Raw genomic sequence first — 27,352 nt, 5'->3', positions numbered from 1 at the left:
TTGACTATAATGTTCCATTTGTTCATGTGCATCACACAACAACAAAGAAACAAGGAAATATACAACAATTCTTCTCCCTACATTGTGTTCATAAAAGAAAAGAGATTATTTTCATCAGAATAATCTACTTCCTTTCATTTTTAACAAAAGCCTGACCACCTAGTTTAAGCTCAAAAAATAAACACAGGGGGAAAAAATTAAGCCTGCCAAATGCGGGTAAACCTTCTTAGGGCTCCCCTGAATTATTTCAACATTTTGTTAAAAATCGCGCAACATTTCAATGTCCTGCTACTCATGCCAGGAATATAGTATATGCATAGGATTAGTATGTGTGGATAGAAAACACTCGGAAGTTTCTGATAATGTCTGTGACTATAACAGAACGTGAACAGCAAGCGAAATCCCAAGAAAAACCTGGTCACAAAAACAACAGAAAAGTATTCATCCGCCAGTCTCTGAATTGTTTATTGCAGGCAAAAATAGTTAACGGTGAGGTTGCAGTACCTACAACTTCCACACGATGTCGCCAATACTGGCATTTTCATTTGTTTAAATCCTTGGTAAAATGACAAATAGGCCCTTCCTGTCATCCAGTAAACAGGAAGAGACTTATGGGAGAGAGACAATGGACCATGATTTCAAGAGTAGCTGCTATTGAATACAGATCGCCCAGTGATCAATTTGATCGATTATTAACGTTTACAAATACCTAAAGTTGGGTTACAAACGTAGTTTGAAGTGTTTTGTAAAAGTTTATAGGCAACTTTTTTAATTTTAAAAAATGACGTTGTGTTTTGGAACGAAGGTTTTCCATGATTCAGACGGGCTATATAAATTGACATTTTGGGCATACATGGACGGATTTAATCGGGAAAAAGACCCAATTGTGATGTTTATGGGCCATATAGGAGTGCCAACAAAGAAGCTCGTCAAAGGTAATGAATGTTTTATATTTTATTTCTGCGTTTTGTGTAGCGCCGGCTGCGCTAATTATTTTGTTTACGTTCCCTTCAGGTATTTCGGGGTGTTGCATGCTATCAGATAATAGCTTCTCATGCTTTCGCCGAAAAGCATTTTAAAAATCTGACATGTTGGCTAGATTCACAACGAGTGTAGCTTTAATTGAGTACCCTGCATGTGTGTTTTAATGGAAGTTTGAGTTGTATCGATTAGCATTTGGCGAGTAAACTGCCTGCTACTCTGTCACAGATGATAATATATGCATATTAATAGTAGTATTGGATAGAAAACACTCTGTAGTTTCTAAAACTGTTTGAATGATGTCTGTGAGTATAACAGAACTCATATGGCAGACAAAAACCTGAGAGAAAAATCCAACCAGGAAGTGGGAAATCTGAGGTTTGTAGTTTTTCAACTCTGCCTATCCAAGATAGTGTAAATTTGGTCCGATTGCACTTCCACTAGATATCAACAGTCTTTAGAACTTTGTTTGAGGCTTCTACTGTGAAGGGGGAGAGAAAGAGAGCTGTTTCAACCAGAGGTCTGGCAGAGTGCCCTGAGCTCAGTCTCGCACGCTCCTGTGAGATTTAGCTGCGTTCCATTGCATGTCTAAAGACAAAGGAATTCTCCGGTTAAAACATTATTGAACATTTATGTTAAAAACATCCTAAAGATTGATTCTATACTTCGTTTGACATGTTTCTACGAACTGTAACGTCAAACATTTCCTTTGTCTGGATCTAGTGCTCACGCCTCATGAATTTAGATTTGTGAACTAAACGCGCAAACAAAAAGGAGGTATTTGAACATAAATGGACTTTTTCAAACAACACAAACATTTATTGTGGAACTGGGATTCCTGGGAGTGCATTCTGATGAAGATCATCAAAGGTAAGTGAATATTTATAATGCTATTTCTGTCTTCTGTTGACTTCACAACATGGCGGGTATCTGTATGGCTTGCTTTTGTGTCTGAGCACTGTACTCAGATTATTGCATGGTTTGCTTTTTCCGTAAAGCTTTTTTTAAAATCTGACACTGCGGTTGCATTAAGGGGAAGTGGATCTATAATTCCATGCATTACACTTGTATCTTCTATCAAATGTCTATTATGAGTATTTCTGTAAATTAGTGTGGCTCTCTGCAAAATCACTGGATGTTTTGGAAGCAAAACATTACTGAACATAACGCACCAATGTAAACAGATTTTTGGATATAAATATGAACTTTATCAAACAAAACATACATGTATTGTGTAACATGAAGTCCTATGAGTGTCATCTGACGAAGATCATCAAAGGTTGGTGATTAATTTCATCTCAATTTCTGCTTTTTGTGACTCCTATCTTTGGCTGGAAAAATGGCTGTGTTTTTCTGTGACTAGGTGCTGACCTAACATAATCGTTTGTGGTGCTTTCGCCGTAAAGCCTTTTTGAAATCGGACACTGTGATGGGATTAACAACAAGTTTATCTTTAAAATGGTGTAAAATACTTGTATGTTTGAGGAATTTTAATTATGAGATTTCTGTTTGAATTTGGCGCCCTGCACTTTCACTGGCTGTTGTCATATCGATCCCGTTAGCGGGATCTCAGCCGTAAGAAGTTAAAGGCACAGTCAATTTAGTCTACATAAACTTCTGACCCACTGGAAGTGTGATACAGTGAATTATAAGTGAAATAATCTGTCTGTAAACAATTGTTGGAAAAATTACTTGTGTCATGCACAAAGTAGATGTCCTAACCAACTTGCCAAAACTATAGCTTGTTTACAAGTCATTTGTGGAGTGGTTGAAAATGTAGTTTTAATGACTCCAAACTAAGTGTATGTAAACTTCTGTATACGGGTAAGAGTTTAGCTACAGTTTCAAATATACATTTCAAATTTTGACAGAAAGTTGTTTTCATTGCAAGTTAAAGCATGATGTTAGCTAGCTAACATTACGTGTATAATTTGTGTGTAGTAATGATCTCTCAGAATGTCAATTCCGGATTGCTAGTTATAGCCAAATTTTGATTATTTAATTGACCTCCAACATGATTGGCACTACATTTATATGTCTGACATTATTTCTGTATTTTCCAGAGGTACGTGTAGTCGGGCTATGTGTTATCATTTTAGGTGTGTTATCACTTTCAGTTTCCAAGATGTTTCAAATCAAATCAAATTGTATTGGTCACATGCATATGCTCAGCATATGTTATTGCGGGTGTAGCGAAATACTTGTGTTTCTAGCTCCGACAGTGCAGTAATATCTAACAAGTAATATCTAACCATTTCACAACATATACCCAATACACACAAGTCTAAGTATAGAATACAGCATATACATATGAGAAGAGATATGTAAACATTATTAAAGTGACTAGTGTTCCATTTATTAAAGTGGCCAGTGATTTCAAGTCTATGTATATAGGCAGCAGCCTTACTGTGCTAGTGATGGCTGTTTAACAGTCTGCCCAATGCAACGGTGATGCGTTGGGCAGACCACACCACCCTCTGGAGAGCCCTGCGGTTGCGGGCTGTGCAGTTGCTGTACCAAGCGATGATACAACCCAACAGGATGCTCTCGTGCATCCAAAAGATTGAGGGTTTTAGGTGCCAAGCCAAATTTCTTCAGCCTCCTGAGGTTGAAGAGGCACTGTTGCGCCTTCTTCACCACACTGTGTGTGGGTGGGTGGACCATTTCAGTTTCTGTATGCAGTATTGTATTTGTATTTATTATGGATCCTGCTCTGCACATTTGGAGGTAAGTGAAACTTACCTGATAATGATGCATAAAAAAATGATTACGTTTTACATTACATTTTCCTTTGATAAACATATTTTAATATTATTTTGTTGTTTGCAGGTGCACTATCCTTCTGACCCTATGCAGCCAGGTTCCATCAACTTTTTAACCCATCACAAGTGTGGCTTGTTTGGTGTCTGCTGTGAAGGAATACCACAAGTCAACTACTTGACTGATGAAGGCATGTCATCCAGCAAAGGCAGCAGCGCAGTCATCAACTACATGCACCATTTCTTCACCAACTACGGAGTTGGGGAAACATGTGTGGACCCGAATTGTGATAACTGCGGTGGCCAAAACAAGTTTGTGCCTGGCGGACCATGCACAAGCTCCACCACAGTCTGGACCTTCACTTCCTGATCACAGGCCACATCAAGTTTGCTCCGACGGATGCTTCGGCCTCATCAAGCAGTGCTTCAGAAAGACCATTGTGACCATTTGTCTGAGATTGCTGGTGTTATGAAGGTCAGCACTGTGACAGAGGTCAACATCCCACAGTTGGTTGGACTGGAGGATGGTACGGTGCTGGTGGAAAGCTATGGCTGGCAACAACACCTGACTCTGTACTTCAGGCCGCTGCCACAGATCAAACAGTACCAGCACTTCAGGTGAATATAATTTTCATTGCATTGTATGAGGTTATTATTCTTATCTAAACTTGGGAGGTTAATTGACTTTGTCAGCCTAAAAGATGAGTAGACCTAATGAACAGCAAATGCACTAGCCTATGTCAATCTACTATCCCTCATAGTACAAAAGTTGACCCATTCTATTCTGTGTGAGAAATACATATTCCAAACAGTCTGAGACAGTTGTGGGATGCTCTAGATCCCAAATTAATACAACCACGAGCATCAAAATAACTGTTTTAAGCAATGAGCCTGACACAACAGATCAGAATTTTCAGTTTAAAATTGTGATAAACTATTAGGCTATTTCTTCACATTATAAGTGCAGGAAGGCAGTAGGCTATAAGCGTGAATGTTCCATTAGCAGGAAAATACCATTATCAAGTGACCACAAATGTGATTATGAAGGTAATGCTTTTATTATAAAGGTGCATTTATAAATGGTGAAAATGGTCTTCCCAAACTTGAAACTCACGCGCTACGCTGTGTATGAATGCCAGTTAGGCTGTACACTAGTTGTAAAGCAGATTAATGTGCTTCATTTTAAAAAGGTATTTGGACACTTTAGTTGTGATTAAAACCTTATCACAACATATAGGCCTTAATCTCGTCTTTACATATACTAAATAAGTGTGACCTTTGTTTTGATTTAGAATGAACCATTATCAAGCATTCGTCTCTGAAATAAATACATGTCATCTATGCACTTAAATAGCAAATGGAGGATGCTTTTCCCATGGTTAATTTTCATGCCAGCCAGGTACCCGATACTCCTGTTGTAAAGACAAGCAATGTGCTTAATACTAGGAAAGTTGATAAATAAATATAGTAGGTCTAGCCTTTTGAAAGCTGATGGAATCCTCCTCTTTTTAATAGAGGCCATCACTCTGTTTTCTCCTGCAATTGCAAAGCCTATAGAAATGTTGCGCAACATGAGCTCATACGCTCTCGTGAAGAGTTTGATTAGATTTTCGATAACATTTTCATTGATGTCAGAATGATTAGGAGGACAGTAGAGTGCTGAGTAACATGCAGTTAGGAAGTTTGGCAGGCTACTAATGACCAGCAGCAGCATCATAGCTTGGAGAAACCTGATTACCGTGACTAAACAGTCACCTGGAATTTGACTGCCTTCATGACTCGTGCCTGCCCGTGTGGCGGTAATACGGTCACTGTAACAGCTTCTTTTTACGATGTAAAATATAAAAGAGAATGATATCGACCCGCAAGGTGTGCAGTCAAATTACTAACATGAGCGCCAACGCTGATAAATATGCATAACACAAACTCATTACACTATTGTTGTTCTAAATTAAAACAACCTCAACATACAGTTAGGCCTAATTTAAATGTTATTGTTAAGTAATTTGCACAATCATCGCCCATTGTCATTAATTCAGTAATTGACATAGTTTGCGTCGCTTGACAGAGTCAAGGATATGTTTCGCATTATTCCAGAGGTCTACTGCAACATGATGAATGTTATCGTTTCCCTTACAAGACATTCGATTAGTAATAGAGTTATAGTAAATAAAACAGTTCCATAAGAGCTTATTTTTACAAAGAAAAAAATAAAATAGAATAGTATCAACCCCCAAGGCACGCATCAAATGATTTGCTGCTGATATGAGCATAACAAACTCATCATTACACAATTCTCTTTATAAATTAATTCAACCTCTTCACCCTCATCATTCAGTTAAGCGTAATTTAATTTAAATTGTGAAGTAGGTGCACAATTATCGCCCATTCACCTATTTGTCATTCATTCAGTAAGGAGAGAGACGCATTTGCGCCTGTAGCACATTGTCTTGGCGGGTTAAGTTACGAATAGGTGTGAAAAATAAAAGGTTAAAAGGCTCTAAATACTTTTCTATTTGCAATTTCAAAATTCTGACAAATGAGCAGTGTAAAATACCACCATTTAGGAAAGTCAGGGAAGGAGCCGGACAAAGCTTTTTATTTTTTTTATTTACAAAATCAAGTGTCAGTGGCCTTTGGCGGTTCTCGTGAGATTTAAATAGTTTTTCCCCCTCATCACTCTACACACAATACCCCATAATGACAAAGCAAAAACAGGTTTGCAATAAAATATAAAATTGAAATATCACATTTACATAAGTATTCAGACCCTTTACTCAGTACTTTTTGAAGCACCTTAGACAGCGATTCCAGCCTCAAGTCTTCTTGGGTATGATGCTACAAGCTTGGCACACCTGTATTTGGGGAGTTTCTCCCATTCTTCTCTGCAGAACCTATCAAGCTCTGTCAGGTTGAATGGGGAGCGTTGCGGCAGAGCTATTTTCAGACGTCTCCAGAGATGTTACATCAGTTTCAAGTCCAGGCGCTGGTTGGGCCACTCAAGGACATTCAGAGACTTGTCCAGAAGCCACTCCTGCGCTGTCCTGGCTGTGGGCTTAGGGTCGTTGTCCTGTCAACTGTGACAGGAGTATATAGACGGGTGTGTACCTTTCCAAATCATGTCCAATCAATTGAATTTAACACAGGTGGACTCCAATCAAGTTGTAGAAACATCTCAATGGACATGATCAATGGAACAGGATGCACCTGGGCTCAATTTCGAGTCTCACTGCAAAAGGGGTTGAATACTTATGTAAATAAGGTATTTCTGTCATTTATTTTTAATAAAACTGTTTTCACTTTGTCAATATGGGGTATTGTGTGTAGATTGCTGAGGATTTTTTATTTTATTTAATCAATTTTAGAATAAGGCTGTAACGTAACAAAATGTGGAAAAAGTGAATGGGTCTTTATACTTTCTGAAGGCACAGTAGGTGTCGATATGACAGCAGACAAAAAGTCCATGATTTTTGTATGTCGATACCATTGCAAATGTGTGTTTCCAGGAGTCGCATTCTCGCTTTGTCATCAAAACAGAGGTAAGGCATGATCTCTCTTAAGCGATCCCATGAAATGTTCTCTCCAAAGAAAGGTATCCCATATACAGTACCAGTCAAAAGTTTGGACACGCCTACTCATTATTTTTTACTATTTTCAACATTGTAGAATAATAGTGAAGACATCAAAATGATGAAATAACACATATGGAATCATGTAGTAACTAAAAAAATGGTTAAACAAATCCAAATATATTTTATATTGGAGTAGCCACCCTTTGCCTTGATGACATCTTTGCACATTCTTGGCATTCTCTCAACCAGCTTCCCCTGGAATGCATTTCCAACAGTCTTGAAGGAGTTCCCACATCTGCTGAGCACTTGTTTGCTGCTTTTCCTTCACTCTGTGGTCCAACTCATCCCAAACCATCTCAATTGGGTTTAGGTCAGGTGATTGTGGAGGCCAGGTCATCTGATGCAGCACCCCACCACTCTCCTTCTTGATCAAATAGCCCTTACACAGCCTGGAGATGTGTTGGGTCATTGTCCTATTGAAAAACAAATGATAGTCCCACTAAGCGCAAACCAGATGGAATGGCGTATCGCTGCAGAATGCTGTGGTCGCCATGATGGTTAAGCGTGCCTTGAAATCTAAATAAATCCAAACATTTGACTGGTACTGTATGTCTGACCAGAAGCTCTCCATATATACACCAGGCAGTGTCTCCTTGCTCCCTGTGCACGTCAGCCACAGTACAGTGCCTGATGTGACGTAGCATGTCAGAAAACAACAAAAGCTGGTGAGCGCGTTGCTGATGTTTTTTGCTTGAGATGTCAGGCCTGCTCTCTTAGTGATGACATTTTGTTCTGATAATCAGACTGTGGCTTGTTCTATCCCAACGATGCCATCCCTTCCACTCTCCTGCCTCACACCGTTTAATTTGGTGGTGGCACAGGCAGCTAGCTGCTCAGTGCGCATCGTTCACGCTTTTTAGTGCTTAGGCCTCGGAGGTGTAGGTTCACCTTCTGAGTCGTTTTCATTTAGATCTTGTAACGGTGCTAACGCAGCATGTGCATCCATCAAGTGTTATTTATGTGTTCATTTGTGATGCTATCCTTGATATGATCCTGCTAATGTCATATGCACGTGTGCGCACATGCAGCTATCCATCCAACGTTATCATGATTTGTAATAATAGATATTATACTTTATTAGAATTTTACATTGCCAGGTCATTGTGGATTACTAATGATATTATCTTCCATATTCCTACAGATATCTTGCAACTGGAGATTCCTTCAAAATCATTGCCTACAGTTACCGTGTACAGTGGTTCCTCCTTTAAAAGTTGCGAGCTTGCACCGTGGGACTTAGAGGTAGGCGTCAGGGCTTCATTGCTCTTGACCACCACAAGGGGTGGTTCCAATGATGATTTTTTGACGCGAGCCACCCGTCCCTGGGTGAAGATGGCTGACAAAATGTACAATTGAGAGGAATATTTTAGTTAATGTGATGTAGAGACAAACGTTTATGACAAAAAAATATGCGCAAAGTTAATTTACGGAAATCGCTATTTAGCAAGTTCTGACTTGCTTGTGTTGCGAGAATGAATTTGTAATTCGTGTTGTTTAATGTTTTAGGGACTCCTGAGAAAACCAGCAAACCAGGCTGTCGTCTTGTGAAACATTGGTGTAAAGAATCTAGCTAGCTAAAGCATTTACTGAAAATTGAATGTACAATTGAGTAAGCTTGCCTTGCAATGCAACTGAAGTAACATAGCTAGCTAACTATTTACTTTCTTATTGTGTAGTGGAATATAAAAAATAACTGTATGCCTATGGATGTGTAGCTAGCACAGTTGACATTATCGAGGTGCGGATGTTTACTTGCTACACAAGTAGTTTTTTTCCCTGTTTCGCCCGACGAACAGATTGTAGTGGTAAAATAAAAAGGGATACATTTTTAATGGAATCTAAGCATCACTCCAGTCAAAACAGGGTCTGCGAACATTCGATTACATTGATTTTCTATGGGCTCGAGCTAGTGTTCCAGTTTAGCCAACGTTCTGAAGCCGTTTTTCAGCCGGGTGAATTTTGACTCGTTCTATTGTCCAACCTATAGATAGCCAGAGTGAATTTAACACCCGAATGTCCATTGAGAAAGCACAACGACTATACCATTTAGCTAAGCTAAGAATGACGAGAATTATCAAGTCAATAAACGTTGGGTAGTTAGTTAGCCTATAGTTAACATACTGGCAAGTTTGATGTATAACTTCTACTACATACTGCTGTAATGATATGCTGTGTGGTTCATAAGGATAGGGAAGCTAACAAATTGTCAGCCAACATAACGTGCAAGGTAACTTATTTGAAAAGTCATTACTTTCTTACATTGAGAAGTAAGCTACCCCTTGGTCGTTAGGGCAAATCTGGTCTGTGATAGGAGGAGGGGGGGGGTTCACACCTAGCTAGGCTATTTGACTATTCTTTAGTAATGGTTGAATAGTCTATTGTTCAACTATTAACACCCCTCCCCAATTATGCAACAAATTTTTGTTCCCATCTCATTCCTTTCCCTCTTCCTCGCGTCATCATTCTTCTCCCGAGTGGCTCGCTTGTGGGCGTGCTGGCAGGATATGGCAGCATCTTCGGTTGTGCGTCAAGAATTCTGCATACAGTAGCACTATTGCATAGTTACAATGTGTAATCGTTGATGTCCCAGGAGCGGTAAACACTGTTGAAGTGTATAATTGTAATACATACATGCAGACACAGCATCATTCAAAGACTGGAGTTTGATATGACTGAAAAATAATGTCTCAGAGATTCATACCTGAACCACACCTTTATTTGCCAAGGAGAGGTGCATGATCAGTGAATATATTCAATGTACAGGCTAGAATGTGGGAATCTCATGCGTGGTAATAACTACAGTACATGTGTATATAGGACTTGCATCCTTGGCACAATAAAATTATTATATTCTACTCTATCCATATTTTTTTATTTTACCTGTATTTAACCAGGTAGGCAAGTTGAGAACAAGTTCTCATTTACAATTGCGACCTGGCCAAGATAAAGCAAGGCAGTTCGACACATACAACGACACAGAGTTACACATGGAGTAAAACAAACATACAGTCAATAATACAGTATAAACAAGTCTATATACGATGTGAGCAAATGAGGTGAGATAAGGGAGGTAAAGGCAAAAAAAGGCCATGGTGGCAAAGTAAATACAATATAGCAAGTAAAACACTGGAATGGTAGATAGCAATGGAAGAATGTGCAAAGTAGAAATAGCTTCCGTCCCTCTCCTCGCCCCTACCTGGGCTCGAACCAGGGACCCTATGCACACATCAACAACAGCCACCCTCGAAACATTGTTACCCATCGATCCACAAAACCCGCGGCTACTACTTCAAGGTCTCAAAGCGAGTGACTTCACCGATTGAAACGCTATTAGCATGCACCCTGCTAACTAGCTGGCCATTTCACACCGGTTACACCAGACTTGAAAAAAACTAAATATACACAGTGAGATATTTGGCGAAATACACCGACATGCCTCTCCGTAGGAAAACAATGGGGGGAGCTCAGCGTTCCAAGGGCAAAAAGTATTTTGGGGCTAGCATTTGATGACAACCAAGCTAGCTGCCCAGGCTTACATAATTAGAAAGAGGAGATTCTCATGAATAAAATGGCGTCCTACTTGGAAAAAATCTAAATATACACATTGCGAAATAAACAGACATGCCTAAATTTCCTCCCCGTAGGAAACAATGGGAAGACCGCAGAGTTCCAATATTATTTTTGTTGTTTACATTTTAACTATAAAACAATGTGAGTAGGTCTCATTGCCAACCATAGCAAAGCAGGCATTGTGACGTTGAACAATATGCTGGGAATAGAACGTTCGGAAGGCGAGTTGGTGCCACGGTGCTCAAATGAACTAATAGGAGCTGGCAGGGTGAAAAATGCACTAAAATAAGGCATGTTTTTTCACGATTACTTCAAAACGACACCAAGCAGCTGGGAAATATGGTCATATTATGAAACTGGGCTCCACGGCAGATGCAATTAACTTGTTCTTATCAGAAAATAACATTGTTAAAAAAATTCATGTGTCTAGCCTACTACAGTGCCTTGCGAAAGTATTCGGCCCCCTTGAACTTTGCGACCTTTTGCCACATTTCAGGCTTCAAACATAAAGATATAAAACTGTATTTTTTTGTGAAGAATCAACAACAAGTGGGACACAATCATGAAGTGGAACGACATTTATTGGATATTTCAAACTTTTTTAACAAATCAAAAACTGAAAAATTGGGCGTGCAAAATTATTCAGCCCCCTTAAGTTAATACTTTGTAGCGCCACCTTTTGCTGTGATTACAGCTGTAAGTCGCTTGTGGTATGTCTCTATCAGTTTTGCACATCGAGAGACTGAATTTTTTTCCCATTCCTCCTTGCAAAACAGCTCGAGCTCAGTGAGGTTGGATGGAGAGCATTTGTGAACAGCAGTTTTCAGTTCTTTCCACAGATTCTCGATTGGATTCAGGTCTGGACTTTGACTTGGCCATTCTAACACCTGGATATGTTTATTTTTGAACCATTCCATTGTAGATTTTGCTTTATGTTTTGGATCATTGTCTTGTTGGAAAACAAATCTCCGTCCCAGTCTCAGGTCTTTTGCAGACTCCATCAGGTTTTCTTCCAGAATGGTCCTGTATTTGGCTCCATCCATCTTCCCATCAATTTTAACCATCTTCCCTGTCCCTGCTGAAGAAAAGCAGGCCCAAACCATGATGCTGCCACCACCATGTTTGACAGTGGAGATGGTGTGTTCAGGGTGATGAGCTGTGTTGCTTTTACGCCAAACATAACGTTTTGCATTGTTGCCAAAAAGTTCAATTTTGGTTTCATCTGACCAGAGCACCTTCTTCCACATGTTTGGTGTGTCTCCCAGGTGGCTTGTGGCAAACTTTAAACGACACTTTTTATGGATATCTTTAAGAAATGGCTTTCTTCTTGCCACTCTTCCATAAAGGCCAGATTTGTGCAATATACGACTGATTGTTGTCCTATGGACAGATTCTCCCACCTCAGCTGTAGATCTCTGCAGTTCATCCAGAGTGATCTTGGCTGCATCTCTGATCAGTCTTCTCCTTGTATGAGCTGAAAGTTTAGAGGGACGGCCAGGTCTTGGTAGATTTGCAGTGGTCTGATACTCCTTCCATTTCAATATTATCGCTTGCACAGTGCTCCTTGGGATGTTTAAAGCTTGGGAAATCTTTTTGTATCCAAATCCGGCTTTAAACTTCTTCACAACAGTATCTCGGACCTGTCTGGTGTGTTCCTTGTTCTTCATGATGCTCTCTGCACTTTTAACGGACCTCTGAGACTATCACAGTGCAGGTGCATTTATACGGAGACTTGATTATACACAGGTGGATTGTATTTATCATCATTAGTCGTTTAGGTCAACATTGGATCATTCAGAGATCCTCACTGAACTTCTGGAGAGTTTGCTGCACTGAAAGTAAAGGGGCTGAATAATTTTGCACGCCCAATTTTTCAGTTTTTGATTTGTTAAAAAAGTTTGAAATATCCAATAAATATTGTTCCACTTCATGATTGTGTCCCACTTGTTGTTGATTCTTCACAAAAAAATACAGTTTTATATCTTTATGTTTGAAGCCTGAAATGTGGCAAAAGGTCGCAAAGTTCAAGGGGGCCGAATACTTTCGCAAGGCACTGTATCTACATGGATTTCATAGCACTCTCGTCGAGTGTACCAGAGCGCAGAATACCAGAGCACAGTAGCCTAATACACAAATAACCACATTTTGTTAAAAAAAATAGATGAAAAAAATAGAGATGTTGATTTAGATCCATAACAAATTACGGATCCATAACAAATTACTATGGGAATAAATATCACTGATTTATAGATGTATTGGAACAAAGTTGTCTAATAAAGGCGAACCATTTAGAATCCTCCAATCCTGTAGCCTACTCCCGACAATCACGTTGTACAGCACCATATTTTCCATTCCATCCAACGGAAACACCATAATATTAATCAAATTAATTAAGCCAAATTTCTTCAAATCAATTCCATATACTATGTTACTACAAAAAAGTTGTTAAATTCTCTGGTAATGCCAATATGGAATACTATCAAATGCTTCTCAAAGATGCCCTCTGGTGGTCAAACTAGCAATAACTTGCAGTAACAGAAGAAATGGCTGAGAATTAAGTGACGTGCCACAGAATGCAAGGTGTGCTGCAGTATAACGCAACTTTTAAAGGAGGAACCATTGTAGGACACTGCACAGTTGGGTGACCAGGGCCATCTGAGACTGCCTCCTGGGGGAATTTGAGCGTGTGAAGGCTACCTGTGTCCTGCATAACTTGGACACGCGTTCCAGGAGAGGATCTGCACCTCGTGTGCCAGAGGAAAGGTCTGCTGCTCTGCAGGATGTTTCAAGGATGGGGTCGAACAACGCAGTAAGAGAAGCAATCCTTGTGCAGGAGATCTTCATCCCCTACTTCTTCGAAGAGGGTGCTGTTCCCTGGCAATCCCATAGACTATACTATGCACAACCAAAGGCTCTTTCAAGAGCCTTCCGCATAGCAATAAGAGTCCATCTTCCATTTACTTAGCTATGTCAACTGTAGTTATTAAATTCCCAGTTTTTCTCCCTTTTATTTCTACTTCTCAAGTGAGGGTGCTGTTTAGGTAAGGGTGATGTCTGTACAAAACCAAAACATGCTCTTAAAATGTTAAGTGGGGGGGGGGGGGGGTGACCTGGGGGTTAAGATAGCGTCTGCCCCCAGATGGCCAGAAGGTCCGTTAGGACACACCGCAAGAGACACTATTATGTAATTGTGATGAACTGAGAGAATAGTATGTTTAGTTGCACTGTTACTCATAAAGCATTTGCAGTCTTCCCTGCTCCTCTGTTCTTACCTCTTTCCTTTTACAGTCTCTCACACCTCTCTCCCCACCTTCTCCCTCTGTTTTTATCATGCACACCAGATGTGTACCTGATTTAACTTAAATTACAATTCTAATCTTTATAATGCATGTATGTATTTAGAACACTTGGATAATGAACTTATTTCAATAAAGCCTTTCACATTCCCTACTGGTTGAAATTCTCTCATTTGATCAAATACTACACCTATCCTGTGCTTATCAGATCAATGCAGATGAAGGAAATTAACCGGTTTTAGAGTATTTACATGACACATAGGAAGTGTACTGTTTTTAAAATTATATTTCTGTATATATGAATTACAAATCAGCCTTAAGCTAGTTAAATCATGTTTCTAGTCTATTGCATAGTTACAACGTGTAACCATTGATCTCCCAGGACCAGGACTTGTAAACACTGTTGAAGTGTATAATTATAATACATTAATGCAGACACAGCATCACTCAAAAGACTGGAGTTTGATACTCCTGGTATTGGATAGGACTGAAAAAGACATGCATTCCTGAACTGCACCTTTATTTGCCAAGGTAGAGTCAATGAGCATATTCAATGTACAGGCTCCAATGTGGAGATCTAATGCTTGGTAATAACTAAATGTATATACACGACTTGCATCCGTGGCACAATAAAGTTAAATTACAGTGCCTTCGGGAAGTACTCAGACCCCTTGGTTTTTTCCACATTTTGTTACCTTACAGTCTTACTCTAAAATATATATATATTTTTTTTAATGTAAAACGTAGCAATCTACACACAATATCCCACAATAACAAACCAAAAACGTATTGTACAAATTTTTGCAAAGGTATACATTTTTTAAAACTGAAATACCTTATTTACATAAGTATTCAGACACTTTGCTATGAGACTCAATATTGAACTCAGGTGCATCTTGTTTCCAAGGAGATGTTTCCTTGAGATGTTAGTACAACTTGATTGGAGTCCACCTGTGGTAAATTCAATGATTGGACATGGTTTGGAAAGGCACACACCTGTCTATATAAGGTCCCACAGTTGACAGTGCATGTCAGTGTAAAAACCAAGCTCTCATAGTCCAAGGAATTGTCCAGTTCCCAGACAGGATTGTGTCGAGGCACAGATCTGGGGAAGGGAACAAAAACATTTCTGCAGCATTGAAGGTCCCCAAGAACGCAGTGGCCTCCATCATTCTTAAATGGAAGAAGTTTAGAACCACCAAGACTCTTCCTAGAGCTGGCCGCCCGGCCAAACTGAACAATCGGGGGAGAAGGGCCTTGGTCAGGGAGGTGACCAAAAACAGGATGGTCACTCTGACAGAGCTCTAGATTTCCACTGTGGAGATGGCCCAAAGGGCACTTAAAGGACTCTCAGACCATGAAAACCAGATTCTCTGGTCTGATGAAACGATGATTGAACTCTTTGGCCTGAATGCCAAGCGTCACATCTGGAGGAAACCTGGCACCATCCCTACGGTGAAGCATGGTGGTGGCAGCATCATGCTGTAGGGATGTTTTTTAGCTGCAGGTACTGGAAGACTAGTTAGGATCGAAGAAAAGATGAACGGAGCAAAGTACAGAGAGATCCTTGATAAAAACCTGCTCCAAAGCGCTCCGGACCTCAGACTGGGGCGAAGGTTCACCTTCCAACAGGACAATGACCTTAAGCACACAGCCAAGACAACACAAGAGTGGCTTCTGGACAAGTCTCTGAATGTCCTTGAGTGGCCCAGCCAGAGCTTGAACCTGATGGAACATCTCTGGAGAGACCTAAAAATAGCTGTGCACCAATGCTCCCTATCCAACTTGACAGAGCTTGAGAGGATCTCCAGAGAGGAACAGGAGAAACTCTCCAAATACAGGTGTGCCAAGCTTGTAGTGTCACCCCTAGAAGACTTGTTTCTGTAATTGCTGCTAAAGGGGCTTCAACAAAGTACAGAGTAAAGTGTGTAGATTGATGAGGGGGTAAAAAACAATTGAATCAATTTTAGAATGAGGCTGTAAAGTAGCAAAATGTGGCAAAGGTGAAGTGGTCTGAATACTTTCCGAAGGCACTGTATATTCTACTCAATCCATGGGCTTCATTAATACCATTCAGACTGTTTTGAAGTTGATACAACCGGCTATGATAGCTGAGGTTCATAACAAGGTTCCAGACTAATATATATACCAAACGTTTTAGGGTCCATACACAGATTGGCTACATAGCTAGCTACACATCCATAGGCATACAGGAATGGTTATCCTCCACTGCACAATAAGCAAGAACATAGTCAGCTAGCTACGTTACTTCTGGTGCATAGCATGAACATATCAGCAAGGCAAGCTTTTTTTCTTCAATTTGCAGTAACTGCTTTAACTAGCTAGATTCTTTACATCCACTATTTCACAAGACTTGTCAACTGGTTCTCTCAGGAGTCCCGAAAACATTAAACAACACGAATTACAATTGCATACTCATGTCACAACGGCCATTTTTTAATGATTTGTTGTGACGTTATAGTTACTTACATTTGCTTCCATCCTAGTATTTTTCTCAGACATCTTTGCTGAAGAAAGTCTCCAGCGTTGGGTTGCATAGCTTCAAATTCGTAATGGAAACCACTCGATATGACTGGTTATCGCCCAGCGGTCGCCGCTAGTGATTTGCATAAAGTTGTAAAATGTACTTTTTCCACCGCCTCCCACACCACGTTCGTGCCGCCCAACGGTCCCCTGCCCACTCTACTTTTCACCACTTTACTTCCATTAAAATTGAATGGGAAGTGGCGTTTCCCCACACAGCACCACGTGTTAGTGTACACGAAGGGTCACGGAGTGATGAAACTCAGAGACTCCAACAGGGTGAGTCAACACTTCTGTGAGGCAGAAATATAATTTGTTTGTGTTGTGCATGAAGAAATATGGAAAGTAAATCGTCACCACGAAAACCAAGTATTAGATGCGACTTTGAAGAACACCAAGCATTAGATGCGACTTTGAAGAACAGTGAGGATGCAGAAGATTATTTGGTCCTGACAGCTTCCTGATTATGATGAACAGGCTGAAATTCATTGTGGCAGAATCGTAGATTGTCTGGTCCGGACAGCTTCCTGATTATGATGAACAGGCTGAAATTAATTGTGGCAGAATCGTAGAATGTGTGGTCAGGACAGCTTCCTGATTATGATTAACAGGCTGAAATTAATTGTGGCAGAATCGTAGATTGTCTGGTCAGGACAGCTTCCTGATTATGATGAACAGGCTGAAATTCATTGTGGCAGAATCGTAGATTATCTGGTCCTGACAGCTTCCTGATTATGATGAACAGGCTGAAATTCATTGTGGCAGAATCGTAGATTATCTGGTCAGGACAGCTTCCTGATTATGATGAACAGGCTGAAATTCATTGGTGGCAGAATCGTAGATTATCTGGTCAGGACAGCTTCCCGATTATGATGAACAGGCTGAAATTCATTGTGGCAGAATCTTAGATTATCTGGTCAGGACAGCTTCCTGATTATGACGAACAGGCTGAAATTCATTGTGGCAGAATCGTAGATTATCTGGTCCTGACAGCTTCCTGATTATGATGAACAGGCTGAAATTCATTGTGGCAGAATCGTAGATTGTCTGGTCAGGACAGCTTCCTGATTATGATGAACAGGCTGAAATTCATGGTGGCAGAATCGTAAGTAGGCCTACCTCATAATTGTGACAGTATTTGGAAAGATAACACATTGGCAATTTAGTTTATTTTAAAATGGCAACGTCCAAGGCATTCTATTTTCTGTGTTGATAGTCCAACGGTAAAGTCGCCGTCTATTATTTGCTATGTTGATACGATATGGGAGTAGCCTAGTCTACAATATCTTTATTGGATGTGCTGTTATTATTTACTTAAAACCTCTTAAATGTAAAGTCCCCATATTTGGAGACCCGATTAGATGTATTTTATTAAATTCAGTCTGGTATGAGAACGGTAGCCCCTATCTGGAAAAGCAGGATGTTTGCAGAAAGCTGAGTATCTTGGCTATTGACCGGAGACACTTACTACCCTATATGGGCATACGATTGTATAAGGGAAGGCGATTAATCTAATTTCAAGATGGCTGCTACCTACATTCCGGTTAGCGTTGTGAAGCATAAATTAAATAAACACGGAATACGTTGATTCACACCGAAAGACAGGTCTCCTAAGATCATGAGGATGTCCTATTTGTCTGCCTGTGACCTACCGTTACTGACCTCCAGCCCCGAGAGTCAAAATATTTTTTTTTAACAACGTTTTCACCAAACAGCAAACATTTTACAAGGTAAGCTTCGATTTGGTCTGTGTTTGAGCTATAGCTACATGGGGGTATGAAATTAATCAAAGGGTTCGGTAGGAACAAATTTAGGCAATGTTATATGAGTTAATGGCAACATCGAATGTCCACCGAGTGACTATATCTTTGCGCATTAAAAATATGATGAAAACACTTGGATATCCCCTGCAATGTTTGACAGAGGTTGGTGTTGTATACATTTTGTTTTTATAACAAATAGCATTTAGGAATTGCAAATATGTAATAGCACTGGAATTATCTAATAAGACATGTCACTTTGGAGAGGTTTGGAGGTTTGGAGGGACACTTGGAAAAGTCCTGCGACCACACCTGACACCACTTACTACAACATTTTTCTGATATTGTTCACATGTTGTGGAAGCCATCTGATGTGTTTCCAGCTCTGGGCATCAATAATTAACTTATGGCTTGCAAACAAAAAGATGACTCTGAAAATAAAATATATTTTGTGTGTGCTTAATCTTGTGTATTCTGAACTACGTAACTCCTACCGATCTTCTGATAATTTCCTCATAATCTTTCCAAATATACCAAGTTATATTCATGTCAGAATCATGTAATTACACATGAATAGCAGTTACTTTTGGGTATGTCTATTTAGGCGGAAATCCACATTTTGCCATTACATCTGAGAGGTTTTTAATTGATAAATACAATTGTATATGAAAATATACACATTTGGTGATAGAGTTTATTCTATATTGAAATAGGCTTACATCATGATAGGCTACAACACAGAAAATAAACAATGTAGCCTAGTATGTTATATTTTACAGCACAGAACTTCCCCCAACCCCACAGTATTACTCTACTGTGTTGATATTAAAAATAAACACACTTGGTGATACGGGGTTTATTTTATATTGGAATAAGCCTACATCATGATAGGCTACAGAAAATAAACATTGAATGTAGCCTAGTAGGACAATGCTACATTTCCCCTACCACTCTAACAAAACAATAGCATAGCGCAGGCTATAACATTCTTACCTTTCAAATCTCCATTCCCTATAGGGAATGGTAGATCATTTAGTTTAAAAAGCATGAATGTTTGTCATGAAGGATTTTCTGCTTTTGAAATGTGGCAATTTTTACAATGTTGAACTAACTCCTAAATCTATTTTTCTTTTAGTCAAGATGATAAGATGAGCCAGACGAGTCAACCAACCCCACTGAGGTGGACAGAGATGGCAACCTCTTCCTTACCAGGTGAATGAACACTACAGTACTACTCTGCGCACCACAAGACTAAGAGATGGCACAGGACCCTGTTTTACCATCTCATTGACATTGCTGTGACCAACTGCTTCATCATGTACAAGAAACTCTGCCTATAAACAGTCATTAGTTTGAGCTTTCCCTTGGGTGCAATATTCATGAAGGCCAGTAGATGGGGACCTAGTCCCACTAATGAGTGTGAAGGGATGGCTTTCACCTGTGGCAGAGCATGTGAGTGACAGACAATTGTGTGATTGGGCTTTTTGTTTTGCTGAAAATTTGATGTGGACAGAAGTCCAAAAAATGTATATAGTCATTGGCTTGATTGATATTTGTGACTTGTTTCAGGAAACTAGGCGTATGTCGTGCATCACAACTTCACAGCAGTGCCATTTGAACGTACATTTTAGTTGGTTTAGCCACGGAAAAAGCCAGCAACCTTTCGGCTAGTCATGATTGGCTGAGATAATGAGTGGGAAGGACATGCCGAGAGATGAGTTCGGATTGGTCTGCCATGTAGCAAGCTTTTTTGAAAGCTATCGCGTAGTAGAACAGCATAACTGTTGCTCTCTACTTTCTGGTGGACCGAGTTTTGAAATCAGTGGAATTAGAGTATGATAGCTAAGGAGATGGGCTGTTGTATAAAACACCTGTCTCCGGATTACATCTTCAAACTAAGGGCAACTATGACATCCGTGACAGAGAGGGAGAAACGTCCATCCATGTATACAAGTAAGAGAGTCTAGCTAGCTACATTTTCCGATATTACACACTTCTAATTTTGTCAGAAAGATGTTTTCATTTCAAGTTGAAGTGTAATGTTAGCTAGCTAAGAGAGGGCACAGGACCCTAGCTAAAAAAGTATACTCTATCAGAGTGACCATCGTGTTCTGTTGGGTGGCAAGCTCTAGGAAAAGTCTTGGTGGTTCCAACCTTCTTCCATTTAAGAATGATGGAGGCCACTGTGTTCTTGGGGACCTTCAACGCTGCAGACATTTTTTAGTATCCTTCACCAGATCAGTATCTGTTTTTTATTTTTTAATACATTTGCAAACATTTCTAAAAACCTGTTTACACTTTGTCATTATGGGGTATTGTGTGTAGATTGCTGAGGATTTTTACTTATTTAATCCATTTTAGAATAAGGCTAAATGTAACAAAATGTGGATAAAGAGAATATGGCTGAATACTTTCCGAATGCACTGTATCTCATTGTTACCATACACCTGCAACAAGATAGCTATGGTAGAAGCTCTGTACAACAATGTGGAAAAATAAAAGTATCCAAAACACGTAAAGACCTCTATGGCCTATTTATTGCCTTACCTCCCTACTCTTCTGCATTTGCACACACAGTACATGTTTCTATTGTGTTATTGACTGTACGTTTGTTTGTGTGTAACTCTGTATTGTCGTTTATGTTGCATTGCTTTATCTTGGCCAGGTCACAGCTGTAAATGACAACTTGTTCTCAACTGGATAAACAAAGGTAAACATTTTTGTTTTAAGATTGAGAGACTAGTCAAGGATCATATCACCTCTACTTTACCTGACACCCTAGACCCACTTCAATTTGCTTACCGCCCCAATAGATCCACAGGCGATGCAATCGCCATCACTGCCCTATCCCATCTGGACAATAGCTCAGCATTCAACACCATAGTACCCTCCAAGTGCATCATTAAGCTAGAGGCCCTGGGTCTGAACCCCGCCCTGTGCAACTGGGTCCTGGACTTCCTGACGGGCCGCCCCCAGGTGGTGAAGGTAGGAAAAAAACACCTCCACATCGCTGATACTAAACCCTGGGGCCCCACAAGGATGCATGCTCAGCCTCCTCCTTTACTCCCTGTTCACTCATGACTGCATGGCCATGCACGCCTACAACTCAATCATCAAGTTGCCAGACGACAACAGTAGTAGGCCTGAATACCAACAATTACGAGACGGCCTACAGGGAGGAGGTGAGGGCCCTAGGAGTATAGTGTCAGGAAAATAACCTCTCACCCAACGTCAACAAAACAAAGGAGCTGATCGTGGACTTCAGGCACCCCCCTACCCACATCGATGGGACCGCAGTGGAGAAGGTGGAAAGCTTCAAGTTCTTCGGCGAACATGTCAATGACAAACGGCGAACACGTCAATGACAAACTGTGGTGAACCTCAGGAGGCTGAAGAAATTTGGCTCGGCACCTAGAACATTCAAACTTTTACAGATGCACAATTGAGAGAGTCTTGTCGGACTGTATCACCGCCTGGTACGGCAAGTGCACCGCCCACAACCGCAGGGCACTCCAGAGGGTGGTGAGGTCTGCCCAACGCATCACCAGAGGCAAACTATCTGCCCTTCAGGACACCTACAGCACCCAATGTCACAGGAAGGCCAAAAAAGATCATCAAGGACAACAACCACCCAAGTCACTGACTGTTCACTCCGCTATCATCCAGAAGGCGAGGTCAGTACAGGTGCATCAAAGCAGGGACCGAGAAACTGAAAAACAGCTTCTATCTCAAGGCCATCAGACTGTTAAATAGCTATCACTAGCACCTTAGAGGCTGCTGCCCTCTATACACAGACCTGGAATCACTGGCCACTTTAATAATGGAACAGTAGTCACTTTAATCACATTTACATATTTTGCATTACACACAATTCTATACTATTCTACTGTGTCTATGACGCTCTGACATTGCTCGCCCACATATTTATATGTTCTTCATTCCAATTCCTTTACTTTAGATTTGTGTGCATTGTTGTGAAATTGATTGGTATTACTATTAGATATTACTCCACTGTTAGAGCTAGAAACACAAGCATTTCGCTACAACCACAATAACAACTGCTAAACCCATGTATGTGATTTGATTAAAATCTTGAATTTGTTTTTAAATCTCCATTATACAAATAGTGCAAATTCATAATGCCCTTGAAAATCATAAACTAAGTCACACACAATCATACTGTATTTTGGCGTATAATAGTGTAGACTATTATTCTTCTGCCACTTCCATCATGTTTCTTCCTGTCTTTTAACTTTTGTTCTGATGCGATTAATATTCAGGCTTTGGCCACAGCGAATCTGTGTCTGAAAATCACAGATTGAGCCAATGGTTTTTCAATGGGAGTCATCCGTTAATCATCAACGGAGATGATTGTCTATCAAAAAACACGATGTTTGCTTTTTTAGTTTGTCCAAAAATAAACTTGAGTTGAACTTTTGACAGACAAAAATAGACAATTGAAGAACGCATGTAGGATTTCATACATGCTCATTCTTTGTGGCTGTCGCCTTACTATTCAACAGTGTAAAAAAATGCAGTTGGTCTTACCTTATGGGCCTCGGTCTCACTACTCAGCTTGTTCTGGGCCCATTTGACCTTGATGAGGTGAGAGTTGATCCCCTCCTTGACGTTCTCCAACTCCCGATTCAGCCTGCTCACCTCTCCCTCCTGAGGACAACAAGAGATGGATTCCATTAGGATGTAACAGGCACGGTATGCCATTTCATTTGTAATTAATGTTAAAGGATCACTTTACTCAAAAAACATATTTCAGTATTTTGTTCATTAGTCCACAGCAGTAAAGTTTCAGTAAAAAGCACACGTTGTGATAATGCAATAGGCAGCAGGTACAAAGAAAAACATTCCACCACTATCATGTTCATCATCATCAAAATCCTTTGAGCAGACTCCTTCCAATTACCTACAATAAATATGAAAGACTCAAGGCGAAATAGATTTTCCAGTGCAAATAAAGCAGCGGTGTCAGAAAGTCCATCTAATATTGCACCAGCGCCACCTTAGACATTAACCCTGCGTTACCTTGGCGTCGTGGAGCTGCTGCAGCCGGCCTTTCTCCTGGGCCAAACTGTTTCCCCTGAGGGCCTGGCGGTCCACCTCCTTGGTGGCCTCCCTCAGCCTCCTTTCCAGCCCCTCCTTGTCCCTGCGCAGGTCCAGAGCCTCCTTCTCCCCGCGAACATACTTCATCACCATGGCCTCCTTCTCCTGACGCGCCTCCTCACACTTCTTCCCAGCCTGGGAGGGACACATGAATTAGTAGCTGTTACATTGATTATATCATTATGTATTACATTGATTATATCATCAGTATAGGCTGGCGAGAGGAGGACGGCTCATAGTAAATGGGGGATGGAATGGAATCGATTGAATGGTATCAATCACATGTTCCATTAACTTCGTTCCAGCCATTAGTCCTACTATGAGCCTGTCCTCCGATGTAAAGTGCCACCAGCCACCACAGGTTAGTATGCAGTTATGTGGACAGGTAGACACAGACATGGACAAACATGCAGACACACATTCACTGATCTACACAGAAACACAGGCGCATGCATTATGCAAGTTTACACACAGACATGCAGAAAAATAGACAGAAATGATGCATGCTCAAGTGCACACTCATTCATGCTTAATTAAAACTCTTGTATTATATCTGGGGGTGTAGTGACGGTCTCCCTGATTGCATGTTGTAAGTGGATAGTGCTGCAATTGAACGTGGCAGTTTGGTTGAGGTTTCAATACAAAAATCCACAATGAGTATGTGTGAGATCTAAACAAGAGCCATACAAAATGGTAGGGCAGTGCATTGATAGGTCAGCTTGTAATCTGCCAGTTAGGAAAATCCTCAGTCATTGGTCAGGGTAAAAAATGCCAGCTGGCCCAAGGACAGTTGGGTGTTCTCACACAGGTGTGTTCATTTCTCAAGAGAACGCTTTCCCCTCGATCTGTCAGACAATATTAGCAAAACGTTACCATGCTCATCCTCAATTGATATCTCCATCAACACAAACACAAGGGACTATGTGCGAGGGAAGGTGAGAAAGAGTGAAAGAGAAATAGAAAGAGAGAGAAAGACAGACCGAGAGAGAGGTGGTATATTGCAGTAGTGTTCATGTCTGTATGGCAGAAATTGTTTGAGACTTTTAGAGATTTAGTGAGGGTAGAATGCAGGCGTCATCTTGAGATATGGAGTAATATTTAGATGGCGTGAAAAAGCTAATAAACTTCCCCAAAACAATCTTATATTGTTCAGCGAACAGTGAAATGGAATGTGTTATCTTTCCAGAGCTACCAGACCGTCACAGACCATTTTAGCCAAAAAACTTGGCTGCAAGTGGATCTTCTAGCATGTCAATAACCAAAAGCACACATAAAACTGCACTAAGAAATTGTTAATTGAACACAAAATAAAAAATGTTCAATGGCCATCTCAGTCTCCAGTTGAACCCCATTGAAAACCTGTGGTTTGAATAGAAGAGGGCAGTCCATAAACGTAGATGGACTTCAAGGATCTGAAAATATTCTGTATCGAGGAATGGTCCAAGATCCCTCCAAATGTGTTCTCCAATCTCATAAAACATTTTTGTAAAAGGCTCAGTGTCATTATCCTCACAAGCGGAGGGTTCTGGAATATTGAAGAGGGGTTCCAATAATTTTGACCCCTATCTTTGAGAAGAAAAATGTATTATTTGAAAATGTATTACTTTCTCTGAGCAATTGTCTTAGTATAAAATAATATTTTTTTTGCATACAATATAGCTCAGAAAAGTATTATTTCTTTTATAGAGTATTTGTTGCTCATCTATATCAAGGGATCCAATAATTCTGGAACCCACTATATAGGAATGGAATTGCCTTTTTCACTGCACCCCTTTGATTTGAAGAAAACATTTCCATACACGTTTGTAGAAGTGGTCAGGAAGATACCTTTTGGACCTGAATGCAAAAACATTCAGGTGATAGAGGTTCTCAAAGTTGACCCATTTTGCATACCACACGCTACCATGTAACTTCTTCATCACTGAAAAAGGTAAAACCGCTGCGAATTATATCAGTTGAAGGCTTACAAAGAGGGTTGTCAAATAACGTATAATTTCTTTAAAATAAAATGTTAACTAACGTCAACTATGTACAAAAACACAAACTCCACACAAAACAAAATCCTTGCAAATGTTGTAGCTTAGACCCCATTTTAAATAATCTGAGGTGTTTGTGTTGTGCTCACCATCGGTTGAGACCCAACATACACTTTAATACATGGTGAGTTTTTTATTTAACCTTCATTTAACTAGGCAAATCAGTTAAGAACAAATTCTTATTTTCAATGACGGCCTAGGAACAGTGGGTTAACTGCCTTGTTCAGGGGTAGAACAACAGATTTTTACCTTGTCAGCTCGGGGATTCGATCTTGCAACCATTCGGTTAGTAGTCCAATGCTCTAACCACGAGGCTACCTGCCGCCCCGTGTGTCATTTCAATCATAGAAAAATCCCTTCAGACCACCGTAAACTAGCTGGAACACAACTGACATTTTAATTGAATTGTCCACACACAGTTGAATATCAACTTGAATGGGAGTGCCTATTGTATTATCTGAGTTTCTATGATTTCAATTAAGTTGACTATGAAAGTTTACTATTGACAAAATAATTTAAAACAATGTGTATTCCCATTCAAGTCAACAGTTTATAATGGGTTGGACCTGCAACCATCTTGTGGTACCATTTTAAAGTTGAAATTTCAAATATTTTCACATTTTAGTACATTTATCAGCCAAACATGACACCCGCCCTGCATTCAAGAATATTCTTAGTCTCATCCGATGGCGGGCAAAACACATACACCTCAGATGATGTGGAAATAAGTGGTGGGTAAAACATGCGAAGATGACATCTGTATTTACGCTTATTTAGATAATTGACTTCAAAAGATACATTTGAGAGCTCATTCAGATCCAATATTCACATTCTGACCTTTTCTAAAACGGGCAAATATGTATGTTCAAATCAAACCGGTGTGGTCAAAATTCCCCTTTTTGATTGGTTTCACGTGGAACAACGTGAGGCGAAATTAGCTAGTTCAGTTACTCTAAATTGGGAGGGACTGTGTTTTCAATACCAGGGCTTGACATTAACCTTCTAATTTTTACTCGTCCGAAAGCTCAAATCACACAAAACATTTTCTGTAACACCATGGGCTAGAAAGGTGAATGAACATGTTGATGCTTTATGCAGGGAACCACTTTACAAAATAAAATTCATCATCATCATCGTCATTATTACCATACAGAAAATCAGACAACGTAGGATAACCTCTTGGCTTCCTTGTATATTCAAGCCTGTCTCAACATACAGCTCTGTAACAGTTCATGTAATAACACTGGTTATTGTAATAATAAATAGTAATAGCGTAACTTTCACATTTTTTATGTAATAAAACCTGTTCATGTAATACCTTGCCGGATAACGTAATAGGTAAGGGATAAACGTTGTGTACATGATCTGGAAATAATGGACGACCTGGTAAGGGCGACGCACAGCGGAGTCCCTCTGTGGAGTTCCTTAGTTCCAGAGAATGTACAGAGGAGGCGTTTATCCCGCTTATACCAAGGTTGCCAAAGAAAACAATCCTAAATCACACATTCAACAAAAGAAAAAAGAAGTCCTACTATTTCATCCTTTCACTAAACCTGGTCGTTAATTCTATCGGTTAGGTTGCTAGAGAAGCGGAATGGTCGTTAATTCTATCGGTTAGGTTGCTAGAGAAGCGGAATGGTCGTTAATTCTATCGGT

General features: G+C 40.1%; 1 protein-coding gene across 2 annotated transcripts in view; it reads right to left on the bottom strand.

The window, feature by feature from the left end:
• The window catches only part of ccdc186 (coiled-coil domain-containing protein 186), a 129,656-nt gene that overhangs the window by 64,236 nt on the left and 38,068 nt on the right, over positions 1-27,352 (bottom strand). For both annotated transcript variants that reach the window (XM_036955616.1, XM_036955617.1), the window contains exons 5-6: positions 23,583-23,795; positions 23,091-23,210 (exon numbers count right to left, since the gene is read on the bottom strand). In XM_036955616.1, the coding sequence (XP_036811511.1) occupies positions 23,091-23,210; positions 23,583-23,795 (333 nt within the window). The remainder of the gene's footprint in view (positions 1-23,090; positions 23,211-23,582; positions 23,796-27,352) is intronic.

The sequence above is a fragment of the Oncorhynchus mykiss genome, chromosome 20 (genome assembly GCF_013265735.2).
Source record: "Oncorhynchus mykiss isolate Arlee chromosome 20, USDA_OmykA_1.1, whole genome shotgun sequence".
Classification (NCBI taxonomy): Eukaryota; Metazoa; Chordata; class Actinopteri; order Salmoniformes; family Salmonidae; genus Oncorhynchus; species Oncorhynchus mykiss.
This window is presented reverse-complemented; position numbering and strand designations above follow the sequence as displayed.